At 44.2% G+C, this 14326-nt stretch overlaps 2 protein-coding genes across 2 annotated transcripts in view; both read left to right on the forward strand.

Annotated features, from left to right (window-relative positions):
- CDH1 (cadherin 1) overlaps nt 1–6213 on the forward strand; it is an 83156-nt gene extending 76943 nt beyond the window's left edge. Inside the window, 2 exon segments of the mRNA XM_021705734.2 lie at nt 1856–1999; nt 3574–6213. Of these exon segments, the coding sequence (XP_021561409.1) occupies nt 1856–1999; nt 3574–3783 (354 nt within the window). The 3' untranslated portion in view covers nt 3784–6213.
- A 4907-nt stretch (nt 6214–11120) lies between these two features.
- TANGO6 (transport and golgi organization 6 homolog) overlaps nt 11121–14326 on the forward strand; it is a 193413-nt gene continuing 190207 nt past the window's right edge. The window contains exon 1 of the mRNA XM_021705558.1: nt 11121–11217. Within this exon, the coding sequence (XP_021561233.1) occupies nt 11121–11217 (97 nt within the window). The remainder of the gene's footprint in view (nt 11218–14326) is intronic.

Consider the following 14326-nt stretch of genomic DNA (forward strand, 5'->3'; position numbering starts at 1 on the left):
GTTTTTAAAACCATGATACATGGCACGCCTGGGTGGCTCAGTCCTTAAGCATCTGCCTTCGGCTCAGGTCATGATCCCAGAGTCCTGAGCCCCGCGTCCCTGCTCAGGGGGGAGTCTGCTTCTCCCTTTCCCTCTGCCTGCCGTTCCATGTGCTTGTGCGTGCTCTCTCTCTCTCTCTCTCTCTGTTAAATAAATGGATAAAGTCTTTAAAAAAATAAAAATAAAAAAACATGATACAAAGCTAAATGGCGATCTCTTTATTTGGAAGAAGCAATGATTAGGAGAAGGTAGACCTTTGAAATAACATTGTTCTGTTCAGCACCCAGATGAATGAACAGAGGCCAAGGGCCGCTAAGTAACTTGCCCAGTCACACAGGTAGGAAGCCGGAGAACCCCAGGTAGTCTGACTCCAGAGCCTAGTCTCCCTGTCACTGTTCTCAGGATACAAACTTCAAATTATCATCGACATACGGCAGCTACTTTGTAATATTTTGTTTCCCTTGAGCTTGTAGGTATGCTAAACTTTTTTTTCTTATTGTACATGTTAAATCTTTAGGCCTTCTTTATCTTCCCTGATTTTGAAGATGGTCTTGCCTTAGCCTAGAGTTTTCTGGAGTTGTTTTTTTTTTTTTTTAAAGTAATCTCTGTGCCCAATGTGAGGCTCAAACTCATGACCCCAATTTCAGGAGTTGGATAGTCTACTGACTGGGCCAGCCAGCAGCCTTTTGGATAATTTTTTGTGAATGTGTGTTCTATTTAGAAAGGGAACCTCGGGGGGAGGGGGGCACCTGGGTGGCTCAGTCGTTAAGCGTCTGCCTTCGGCTCAGGTCATGATCCCAGGGTCCTGGGATCGAGCCCCGCATCGGGCTCCCTGCTCGGCGGGAAGCCTGCTTCTCCCTCTCCCACTCCCCCTGCTTGAGTTCCCTCTGTCGCTGTGTCTCTCTCCGTCAAATAAATAAATAAAAATCTTTAAAAAAAAAAAAACGGGGGGGGAACCTCGGGCCCCATCTCAGAGTTCTGCTTTGACTCTGGCCATGCATGAGCATATTTGCTGAGCTCTCTGGTCTGGAAGAACAGCCATTGATTAGAATTTCAATGCCTGCTTTGCACAATGTATTAGGAGGTACAGAGAACTGTCCTTAAGGCATTTGTGGGATAACTGCTGATCTCAGCTAGTGTCTTAGTCCGTGTGGGTTGCTATAACAAGATGCCACAAACAGGTTGCTTAAAAACCACAGAAGTTTTTCTCACGGTTCTGGAGGCTGGGACGTCTTAAGATGGAGGCACCAGCAGATTTGGTGTTTGGTGGGGACCTGCTTCCTGGTTCACAATCAGCCATAATCTCAAGTGCACTCAACACAGCAGAAGGGGAGTTCTAGAGTGTCTTTTATCAGTGTGCTAATCCTGTTCCAAGGGCTCTATGTACCCTCCTGACTTGATCACCTCCCAAAAGTCGCACCTCCAAATACCACCATGTTGGGGATTAGGTTTCAATGTGTGAATTTGGAGAGGGACCCAGACATTCAGTCTATGGCAGCGAGACTCTCAAGAACCTGTAGATCAGCTGGGACTTAGTCACTTAGGTACAGCAGTCTACATCCAAGCCCACAGTTGTTCCTCACAATCCTTTTGTGCTGTTTTTCCTTCTAGTGCTATTTTGGAAACTCTTAGGTTGCAAACTGTCATTTCAGATTATATTGGCACATGCTTATAACTATCATGCAGTTGAAAGGGCATGATCTGATACCAGAATCTATAATCCACATATAGCCTTGGATTTGTGACTGTTCTTTGTTTCTTTTTGTTTTCTTCTTGATCTGTTTTTTACTGTTTGCTTTTACCTTTTTCTCCAAAGGACTTTGACTTGAGCCAGTTGCACAGGGGCCTGGATGCTCGGCCCGAAGTGACTCGCAATGATGTGGCGCCAACCCTCGTGAGTGTGCCCCAGTACCGGCCCCGCCCTGCCAATCCTGATGAAATTGGAAATTTTATTGATGAAGTAAGTTAGCAAAACCAAAAGCCAATGTGCACGTCATCTCTAAACTCAGGAGCAGTTGGGTTGAAAGTGAGGAAAAAGTCTTTAGGTTCTTTGCTTTACCACATTTTCTCCTTGCCTGATCCCTGAATGCTATATTTTATTTGTGTCTCATCTGAATTTCAGAACTAAAAGCACTTCAGACTGTTCCTAGTCAATTTGCAATATCCATATGGCGAAACCAAGAATTGCTTGTGAGGATTTAGTAGAACTAGAAATGAAACTAAAGAGATTCAGAGGAGATCCGATTTGGTTTCACTAATGGCTCTTTTTGCCCCTGCATCCCACTGCTGGTTGGGATGTGATATTAAATGTGTATCACAGGTCTGCCTAAGGGCCAGAAAAATAGCGTCAATTTGTGTATGTTGGAAATGCATTCAGCTATGAATTCCAGAAGTTTAAACAGATATGAGGAGATTAACCTCATAAATCTTTGTTCTCGTGTTTGTTGCCACATGATCACAAGATGGCTGCCACACTTCCAGGCCTTGGGTCTGTATCCCAGTCAAGAAGAAGTAGGAAGGGCAGAGCAGAGGCCAAAAGTCTTTGTTCTAGCAAACTGTTAATGCAAGTAGGGAGTTCATCCTATATTATTGGCCAGAACTGTCACTGGCCAGAACTGTCCTTATCTGCAAGGGAAAATGAGAAATAAGGCATTAAGTTAATTAGCTTAGGGTAAGATGAGGACAAATTAGGGGTCAGGATGAGCAAAGAACCAAGTAAGCTAACAGTCCAGCAGGATCTATTTCCTTAAGCTATGTTACCTGATCCCTTGCTCAGTTACTGGAATGATTTTCAGGGCTTCTCTCATGATCCAGTGGCCCTCAGCGGGTCTTCATGGTAGAGGCTGGTTTTGCTTTCGCTCCTATGGGAGTCCTCACCAGGAACTACACAAAGCACAGAAGTGTTTGAAGTGAACAGGCTGGATATTCGAGAAAGTTGGGAATGGGAAGGGCCAGTTAAAGCCTCCCTTTTAGATAAATCTGAATTCAGGTCCTTTCCTCCATTCACATGCATTTGTGTGTCATCACAGCTGATAGTAGCTTTTTTTTTTTCCTTTTTTTAATTACAAAAATAGTGTTTGCTACTTATAATAATAAACTTTGAAAATGTATATAAAGAAAAAAAAAATGCAAGTCCTTTCTTCATGCCCCAACTTCCTCTCCAGAGTTAACTGTTAACAGTTTGGCATTCATCCTTCCAGACCTTTCCAGGTGGAAATGCTATATGGACCAGTACGACTGTCCTCGTTGTTTTCAGCCTCTGTCCATCCTGACTGGCTTCTCTCCTGTCTACATAAAATGTATCATTAATTTAGGGGGAAACATTCTGCATCTTTACCCGTGATTTTGTCTTTTCATCAACGGTATAGTGTCTGTATCCATTTACCGTATTGGTGCTGACTGCTCCCAGTGTTCTGTAGGATGGTTGCGTTATCGTGCATTACGTGTTGCTGGAGGCACCCAAAGAAGGCATCTTGCCTGACAGATGTGCGATTCCTTTCATTGAAAGATCCTCCTGTCTTCCTCCTCCTTTAGAACCTGAAGGCAGCGGACACTGACCCCACAGCTCCTCCTTACGACTCTCTGCTCGTGTTTGACTATGAAGGAAGCGGTTCTGAAGCTGCTAGTCTGAGCTCCTTGAACTCCTCAGAGTCAGACCAAGACCAGGACTATGACTACCTGAACGAATGGGGCAATCGCTTCAAGAAGCTGGCGGACATGTATGGGGGTGGGGAGGACGAGTAGGGGTCTTGAGACAAATGGGGAAGGAGATGGGTCCTTACACCATGTGGGGGAGAGTGCAGGGGTCATGGTTTTCCAGCTCCTTTCACTTGAGATGAGTTTCTGGGGAGGAGAGACTGCTCAGTGATGCAGTTAGGATACTTAGGATCACCACTTGATAGATCTAATCTGTATTTTGACCTATTCTTTGAAGCTTTTTTTCTTTCATCATTCTTTAAATGGTGATACTGTCCAAAAGACATCCACACGTTTAATATTTCAAAAGAATAGCTTCAGCCTCCAGAAGGTTCTGCTAGCAACTTGGAGGTTAGGTTCTGCTAGCAATTTACAGATTTCCTTACAAGCTTTCGTCTCATTTTTTTAAAGAAAGGGGGGGGCTCAACTACCCTATTGTTGTGTGTGTGTGTGTGTGTGTGTGTCTATGTGTGTAATTATTTTTAATTTGTGTTCTTTCTTTCTCCTATCACTGCTCTGGTGTCCCCTGTTCTAATACCCGCTGTTACTCCTTCTGAACTTATATTGCCCCAGACAGGAGTTCTCTGATGGAGAAATTGTTGGGCCCTTTCAGGATAGGAGACTTGGTCTTAGCCTGGCCAGAGTGTGACTGGGTATCATGGACTCGTAAGACCTTTAATGGTTCTCCTTTTTTATTTTCTAAGTACCTAACTTGAAATTGGTGTCCACCCGCTTACTTGTTCTGCATAAATATGTTTGTTATGTGTGTGTCATTATTGAGGTACTTTGGTTCTAAGTAGGGAGCACTGAGCAGAAAAGGTGGTGAGTTTTCAGATGCCATTCAACTTCTAATGTTCATTTATCACTCGAAAGAGTGATCTCTTTCGACACTTAATGATGGTGCCTAAGTGCTGCAGCCAAAGACAGAAGGAGGTTTGTCACAGCGGAGGGCAACATGAGAAATGGGCTTGGAGGTGGCAGGAGAGATGTGTCATTGAGCCTGGCAACTTAGCAAACCGAGGCTGAGGATGATTGAGGTGGCTCTACCTCTAGTCCTGAAAATTCTGAAGAACGGAAGAACCTCAATATGTGTGTCCTATCAGGGTACTCCTGCCAGAGTTGGCACCTGAAGCCCAGAATCCCCAAGTGCCTGCTCTTGTGGATGCCTACAGAAAATGCTGGCCGATCTGGACACATCTACCCCAAATTCCAGGAGTTCATAGAAAACCGAGGATGTTAGGAAATCCAATTTTTCCCCTTAGGAGCAGGAGGAAAATATGGCGCTAAAGGGTGCTAGCAAGGGGAGGGTGGGGAGAATTTTGATTTGGATCTTCTTTTAATTGAAATGCAAACTTCAAGAAGCTTTTGACAACCACAGAAAATAATTTTATCTAAATTGCGTTACTGTCTGTCAGCTGTTTTTCAAAGGAAAAAAAAATCATCCCTGCAATCACTTCTTGGAATTCTCTTGATTTTTTAGCAACTTAAACTCTAACGTAGTCTTGTGTAGACAATGTTACTATAGTTTCGAGTGTATACATGGGTGGGTGCGGATAATTTTGTATTTTCTTTGGGGGTGGAAAAGGAAAACAATTTAAGCTCAGAAAATTCTTAAATATTCATTTTTTTAAATTTTATTAAAGAATTTTGTTAAACCATTGTCAAACACTTGTTTTATTTGGTTACACCACAATTCCAGGCAAGACCAGTGGTAGTTGAGCTCACTCAAAACGTGAAGAAGAAAACTTCATGTTGAAATGACTCCTCCAGAACTTGGTGTAATTCTATTGAGGGCAGAGTGCAGGAAACTGCATTTAAAAGCTCACTTTATTTGAAGAATATCTCTCCGTGTGGTATGTGGAGAAACATTTAAAATTCTCTTGTCAATGGAAAAACTGTGGGCAGAGCCAAGGGACCGAAATAGAGCTTCAGACAACATTCAGTCGGTCAGCAAAGTTTATGTAGTACAGCGGTCCACCATCAGGGAAGACTCTGGACCCCTACCCCAGGGACATTGGGCAATTTCTGGAGAATACGTTGATTGTCGTGACTGAGGAGGTGCTACTGGCCTCAAATCCAGGCCAGGGATGCTGCTAAATAGCCTGCAATGCATGGGGCAGCCATGTGCAACAAAGAACCATCAGGCCCAAAATGTCAATGGTGCTGCTGAGAAACCCTGTTCTGTGACTTTACTCTGCTGGAGGGGTATAATCGTATATGTATATGTGTGTATGTGTATATATATATATATTTTTTTTTTTTTCTTTAATGTGAAATACATAGATCTTCTTCGACTTTGATGTGGTTACATCATGATGTGGTTACAGTGAATTATCGTAAGTTGAGAGTATGTCAAAAATGCATTTAATATGCCTAATCCAGCAGACATGATAGCTTAGCCTAATCCACTTTCAGTGTGCTCAGAACACTTAACTTCAGCCTAGAGTGAATAAAATCATCTCACACAAACCATTTTATAACAAAGTGTTGAATAGATTGTGTCATTTATTGAATATGGACAGTGAGAAACCGAATGGTTGTGTGTTGGTTGGTTACCTTCCTGACCGCAGGACTGACAAGCTGTGCCTGCCACTGCCCAAGCATCACGAGAGTCCGTCCATATTTCACTAGCCCAGGAAAAGATAAGACTATGAAGGATAGTTTCAACTGAATGTGTTACTTTCAAGGGTACAGTTCAGTGATACTAAGTACATCCAAAATGTGTAACCATCACCTCTGTTTCCAGAACCTCTGCATCATTCCAAACAAATTCTGTAACCATGGGCAATAAGTAACTCCCTGTTCCCTCCCCTCCCCTCCCAGCCCCGGTGACTTCCATTCTGCTTGCTGTGCTCATGAATTTGACTCTGCTAGGTATTTCATGTAAGTGGTGTCCTGTAATACGTGTCCTTTTAAACTTGGCTTGTTTCACCTGGCCTCATGGTTCCCAGGGTATTGCAGCACGTGTCAGGACTGCATACTTCATTGTGTGTATATACACCATGTGTTACTTATCCGTTCATCTTGGGTTGTTTCTACCTTGTGGCTGTTGTGAATGATGCCGCAGTGAACACTGGCATACTGAAACTTCAATTCTGGCTATCTACCCAGGAGTCGAATTGCTAGGTTATATTGGTAGTTCTATGTATAGTTTGAGAAGCTGCCAAGGTATAGACCTAGATTTGGTCCAGGAGTGAAAATTTAAAATCCATAGAAGACTTTTTTAAAAGAAAAATTGGGCAAATTTTTTTTTTAAGATTTTTATAAGAGGGGTGCCTGGGTGGCTCAGTCAGTCGTTAAGCGTCTGCCTTCGGCTCAGGTCATGATCCCAGGGTCCTGGGATTGAGCCCCGCGTCGGGCTCCCTGCTCCGCGGGAAGCCTGCTTCTCCCTCTCTCACTCCCCCTGTTTGTGTTCCCTCTCTCGCTGTGTCTCTGTCAAATAAATAAAATCTTAAAAAAAAAAAAAAAGATTTTTTTTAGAGGGACGCCTGGGTGGCTCAGTTGGTTAAGCGGCTGCCTTCGGCCTGGGTCATGATCCCAGAGTCCTGGGATAGAGTCCCACATCGGGCTCCTTGCTCAGCAGGGAGCCTGCTTCTCCCTCTCTCTCCCTCTGCTTGTGCTCTCTCTGTCAAATAAATAAAAATCTTTTAAAAAAAAAGGGTTTTATTAGAAAGCACAAGCAGGGGGAGGGGCAGAGGGAGAAGGAGAAGCAGACTCCCCGCTCAGCAGGGAGCCTGAGGTGACATGGGGCTCTCCATCCCAGGACTCCAGGATCATGACTTGAGCCAAAGTCCGATGCTTAACCGACTGAGCCATCCAGGTGACCTGGAAATTGGGCAAATTTTAACACGGATCTTAGAGTAGATGATATTCCTGAATAAATACTAGTTTTCTTGGGGACATAGTTCACTAGGAGAACCTTATTAGGAGATAAATGATGAATTCAGAGATAAAAGTTGTTGTGACGTCTGCAAATCAAAGGTTTAACAAAAAAGTACGTCAAGAGTGGTAGCACACGGGCAAATGTGAGGAAATGTTCATAATGACTAAATCAGGTGAAGGGTATGCAAGTGTTCATGTACTAGCCTTTCAACTTTTTTTTTTCGGGTTTAAAGTATTCCAAAATAAAAAGTTATAAAGAGAAATATGGAAGCCAGAAGTAAACCCTTAGATAGTCGAATGATACTCTACAAGGGTACTAAGACCATTCAGTGAGAAAAGGCAAGGTTTTTTTGATAGTACCAAGATGACCATACACGCACACACACACACGCACACACACTGAGTAGCTGACACAATGTTACATTAGTTTTAGGTGTACAGCTTAGTGATTTGGCAAGTTTATGCATTACGCTATGTTCACAAGTGTAGCTGCCATCTGTCCTGTTCTATCGCTATTTAATGTCACTATTTTCCTTATGCTCTGCCAAAAGGACCGTGTTTTCAGCAAATGGTGCTGGGAACACTGGGTGTCTATGCGCAAAAGAATGAAATTAGACGCACTGTTACACCATATACAAGAAATAAACTCAAAATGGATCAAAGACTCAATGTAAGGGCGAAAACTATAAAACCCTCAGAAGAAAACAGACATCATGACACTGGGTTTGGCATTATTTTGTGCATATCTTACCACAATAAGGTCAGGGAAAGATATAACACCATGAGGACAAATAAAATGGTTCTATAGAAAATAAACCGTTTACAAAGTACCAACCATGTGCAGGGGCTACGGCAGTCAGTAAATGAGACTTGTGAGAAAGACAACAGAGAAGGTGTTGGCACGTTTCCTCCTCGTTGGTTCCACCGGTACTGACGAGGTCTGACGAGGTCATATTTGGAGAAGACACACGGGAGCCATGCTGCCTGAGTTCAAATCCTGATTTCTGTCCTTTCCACCTGTGGACTTAGGCAAGTTACTTTATCTTTCTCTACCTCAGTTTCCTTATGTCCAAAGGGAGAATTGGACCTACTTCATAGGGTGGTTGTGAACACTGAGTTGATATGTATAAAGCATTTAGAAGAGTGCTTGGCACATGGCAGTGCTTGTTAAATGTGAGCTCTTGTTTTTATTATAGAATAAGGGGCGCAGTACCCATAAGAACTTTTAATTTGCTGGAGTCTTTACTGGGAATTATGTTTCTGTAAAACAGCCACTGTTAACCGTTGGGTGCCATTAGCCTTGTTAGTTCTCTGGGTTGAGGCAAGCAGTCCCAGCCAGCTTGGATAAGATGTTCAACTGCTGTCCCTCAAGTCCCTGATAATGGGCTCCTTGTTGGTCAAGTTCAAATCAATGGAATCCACCTTCCGTGAACACAGACCTCTGTGTGTGTCTTGAACAGCCCCTTATGGTTCGTTTCAGGGAAGCAGCATCCTCCCTCATGTAGCTCTCGTGCATATTGGTTCTGATGGATATTTAACAGCATATTTGCTAGGGAGCCTCCCAGCTGTGCTTAAGTGTTTTAACAAAGCTGCCAGAATCCAGTTCTATGAACTAAAATCCTCTCAGTGTAAATACCGGATTCTAAGGAAGTAGGGTAATTAAAAGCCAATTTTAATGATTTTTTAGGGCAGGAGAATCTTGAGAATGCTTCCTTTTTTTTTCGGATGCAGAGCTTATATTTATAACCTTATAGACTCTAGGCACTCCTCCAACATCCTATTATAAGATGCATCCAATGTTCTATGTGGGATATATTTTTTTGCTGGAAAAATTTTATAAGACTTTTATGACACTGCTTTTGAACATAGGTGTGTCATTTTTGTGGCATCTGAGCCTTTAGCGCCCAAATGATAAAATCTGGTGCCATAACACTTTGGGATAAAGGATTCTCAGCTCTGGGGCCCTTCTTATAATAATCTTTTCTAAATCCCACACCAGTACCGCCCTTAGACTTGGCTAGTAGGGTCCCCGCCCTGGGTCCCATGCTTTACAGGCCCCCACCTGGCCTCCTCCATGATGAGTATCTTTATGGACAAGGAAGATGCCAGTCCTAGGGTAATTGCCCACCCCAAATCCTCACCTTCCTCCCAGACCTCACTCCCAAATTCTGGGACTCTGGAATTCCCTAACCATCCCTAGCCTGCTTCCAGTGCTATGTGGGCCTCTTCACTTGGTCTGCCCTCTGGAAGGTGACCCACGCTCCCTGTGTGTGTGCCCCTAACCTTAGGGGGGCCAAGTGGTCGTTTCTTAGGGGTGTGTGCACATCCAGGCTGTGGTGTCCACATGTGTGAATGCAGGATGGAGACACTAGTGAGAAGAAAAAGGGGTGAGGCCAGAGGTGGGAGGCTGGCTTCCCCCATATACTGCCACATCCAGTATGGATGGGATTCTGCTTGAGATTCTCTCCGCCCCCTTCTCTCTCTCTCAAATGAGTAAATCTTAAAAACAAAAGATGTCCCACCAGGATTCGTGTAGGTGAAAACCTGTCTCTGATGGTCTCTCAAACGAATGCTGTTTTACATGTTAACATTATGTGGGTGGGGGTGGGAGGTATGATTTTAATATACACAGAATTTTCTAAGAATGTAAATAGAGCAAAGATTTAAATTTTTTTAAAAAATATTTTATTTGACAGAGAAAGACACAGCGAGAGAGGGAACATAAGCAGGGGGAATGGGAGAGGGAGAAGCAGGCTTCCTGCCTAGCAGGGAGCCCAATGTGGGGCTTGATCCCAGGACCCCAGGATCATGACCTGAGCCGAAGGCAGACGCCTAACGACTGAGCCACCCAGGCGCCCAGCAAAGATTTAAATTTTATTGGGAACTGTAATTAGTCCATTTCAGATATTGTATCACCAATAGCAATATTTGTAGCTATTCAGAATGGATGCATTTGTGTTTAGCACTATTTTTATTTTTTTAAAGTAGACTCCACGCCCAATGCGGGGAGTCACATGTTCTACCAACTGAGCCAGCTAGGCACTCCAGCACTTGTTTTTAAATATCACTCACAAAGAAATTCAACAGTATTCAGTTGAATATTGGTATGTGTATCCAAACTTCATTATAATAGGCACAGCATCTGCTTACTTCACTGTCTTTTAGTGCTTCCCTACCCACTTATTTTCATACTGATACGTATTATTTCATGATCAACTACTGTACCTCTCTGTTCCTTTTTTTTATTTAGTGGTTAATCATATTGAATTTCTGAAATTGTGCGTGTAGGCAGGCTGTTAGCTGTTTTTTTTCCCTCAGGACAGTAAAAGGGGCCTGAGATAGTATTTGTGAAACGCCCAACCCCTCGAGTCGGCCCCGCCCCACAGGCCCCGCCCCTTGCATCGGGCCCCGCCCCTAGGACCTTCCGCCACATTCAATATGGCGGCGATTCCGGTCCGCCGAGCGGCTTGAGTAGGTCGCCAGTGGCGCGTTCCACTCCAATCATGGCGGCCCCCCAACAGGCTGCGGGCGGCGAGGCTCTGGAAACGTGCGGTCTGGAGAGCATTTTGGAGGCGCTGAAGCTGCTGCTGAGCCCGGGAGGTGAGAGGACGGATCTCGGCGCCGGGCTGCACTCTCAGGCCCGCCAGTCTTCCCGGGCTGCCCTGCCTTCCGTAGTGTGCGCCCCTCAGGCCCTCCTTGGGACCCCCAGCTCTGAGGCTGCCCCGTCCCGCTCCTGGGGGCTTTGGGCATTGTCGGTCCAGCCTCATTTTACTTGAGGAAGCCGAAGCTCAGGAAGGGTATGGGATCCGCTGAATACTGATGGTAACCGACGTCTCTTGAGCGCTTACCTTGTGCCAGGCACTCACTATTAAGCGCCCTGGGTACATGGTTCCATTCAGTCCTGACTGTCACCCTCTGAGGTAGGGACTGCGGCAAGAGCTTCCAAAAGGGTAGGCGCTCCTGACGCGGAAAGTGAGGTCCAACCTCTTGAGTGCGCAGGGTCTAATGTGGACGCTGGAGATTTGTACAGAATTCCGAGGCGTAGAGAAAAAGGAAGCAGTGGCCTTTGAGCTGGGTTTCGGGAGAGTATTAGGGATATACAGTCACTTTTAATCTTTCGTGATGAGTTAACAAGATATTCCCAGTTGAGAATCTGAAGGGACCGTGGCAATGGTTGAGCCTCGCAGTCTCCTTTTACACCTGAGGACACTTAAGGCTCACTGAAGGGATTAAGTAACCTGCCCCAGATCATGTGGTCAAATTAGGGGCGGAACACAGACCCAGAAGCGAGGTCTGCCGAACTCCATTCTCAAACCAAGGCCAGTTATTCAGTATGGAGCCTCTGATGTTATCTGAAGCTTTGAGAAAGGACACAAGAGATAGGACTGCATAATGTGCAGGAAGGGGTTTGTAGGGTGAGCAGGGTAAGGTACATGAAGGGCCATGAAGTGGTGTTCCAAGTGATTTTGAGATACCCGCCCTCCAAATGCAAAAACTCCCACAAACATTGTACCATATCTGGGAGAAGTGAAAAGAAGTCATTAATAACAGTAATTGAGTGCCTACTAAGTATCAGGCCCAATAGTATGCTGTTTACATGTATATTATTTCATCTTCACGACAGTTCCATGAGATAGGTATTAATTGTATTTCATTTTACATATGAGGAACCAAGGCTCAGGTACATTGGAAGTTGGTATAATGTCAGTCTAGTAAGTGGTAGAGCCAGGATATATATATATTTTTTTAAGATTTCATTTATTAGAGAGAGAGCACAGAGGACGAGTGAGAGGGAGAAGCAGACTCCCGGCTGAACAGGGAGCTTGATGCTGGGCTTGATCCCAGGACCCTGGGATCACCACTCGAGCCAGCGGCAGACGCCCAGCCAACTGAGCTGCTCAGGCACCCGGAACCAGGATATTTTTAAATTTTTTAAGTAGGCTGTATGCGCAATGTGGGACTTGAACTCACCACCCCAAGATCAAGAGTCGCATGCTGTGTCCACTTAGCCAAACAGCCATAGCCAGGTTGGGTTTTTGTTGTTGTTTTTTAAATTATTTATTTATTTGAGAGAAAGCGAGAGAGAAGGAACAAGCCCGAGGGAGAGGCAGAGGAAGAGGGAGAAGCGGATTCCCCGCTGAGCAGGCAGCCCAACGGGGCTCCATCCCAGGACCCAGGCACCCCCGGATGTTTTTTAATTTATTTTTTTATTTTAAGTTCCAGTATAGTTAATATACAGTGTTACATTAGTTTCAGGTGTACAATATAGTGATTTAATTGCATACACCACCTGGTGATCATCACAACAAGTGCACTCCTTAATCCCCATCACCTGTATCACCCATCCCTCCACCCACCTCCCCTCTGGTAACTATCAGTTTGTTCTCTATAGTTAAGAGTCTGTTTCTTGGTTTGTCTCTCTCTCCTTTGCTTGTGTTTTTCGTTTCTTTCTTAAATTCCACATGAGTGAGATCATATGGTATTTGTCTATCTCTGACTTATTTTGCTTAGCATTATTACTCTCTACCTCCATCCATATTGTTGCACACGGCAAGATTTCATTCTTTTTTATGGTTGAATAATATTCATACACACACCCCCCCCCACATCTTCTTTATCCATTCATTTATTGATGGACAGCACTTGGGCTGCTCCCATAATTGGGCTACTGTAAATAATGCTGCAATAAACATAGGGGTGCTTATATCCTTTTGAATTAGTGTTTTCGTATTCTTTGGGTAAATACCCAGTAGTGTGATTATTGGATTGTAGAGTAGTTCTATTTTTAATGTTTTGAGGAAACTTCGTAGTGTTTAGTTCTATAGTGGCTGCACCAGTTTGCATTCCCACCAACAGTGCACAAGGGTTTCTTTCTCTTGACATCCTCACCAACACTTGTTCTTTCTTGTGTTTATTTTAGCCATCGTGACAGGTGTGAAGTGATAGCTTATTGTAGTTTTGATTTGCATTTCCCTGATGATGAGTGATGTTGAGTATCTTTTTGTGTCTGTTGGACATCTAGATATCTTTTTTTTTCTTAAGGATTTTATTTATTTTGAGTGAGAGAGAGCACAAGCAGAGGGGAGGCCAGAGGCAGAAGCAGACTCCCTGCTTAGCAGGGAGCCTAATTCGGGACTCGAGCCTAGGACCCTGGGATCATGATCTGATCCACCCCGGCACCCTGGATATCTCTTTTTTTAGGTTTATTTAACTTTATTTTTTTTATTATTTTTTATTTGACAGAGAGAGACACAGTGAGAGAGGGGACACAAGCAGGGGGAGCAGGAGAGGGAGAAGCAGGCTTCTCGCTGAGCAGGGAGCCCGATGCGGGGCTCGATCCCAGGACCCTGGGATCATGACCTGAGCCGAAGGCAGACGCTTAACGAATGAGCCACCCAGGCACCCCTATTTAACTTTTTTAGTAATGTCTACACCCAACGTAGGGCCCAAACTCACATCCCCGAGATCAGGCGTGACTCAACACTTACTCTTCCAACTGAGCCAGCCAGGCGTCCCTGGATGTCTTTTTTGGAGAAATGTTTGTTCATGTCTTCTGCCCATTTTTAAATTAGATTACTTGTTTTTTGGGTGTTGAGTTGTATAAGTTCTTTATATATTTTGGATACTTTTTTTTTGATAGAGCCAAGATTTGAACTCAGGTGTCTTCCACTATAGTACGATAACTATACTACTTTGCCCCAATGAAGAA

This window comes from Neomonachus schauinslandi, chromosome 16 (genome assembly GCF_002201575.2).
Source record: "Neomonachus schauinslandi chromosome 16, ASM220157v2, whole genome shotgun sequence".
NCBI classification, from domain to species: Eukaryota; Metazoa; Chordata; class Mammalia; order Carnivora; family Phocidae; genus Neomonachus; species Neomonachus schauinslandi.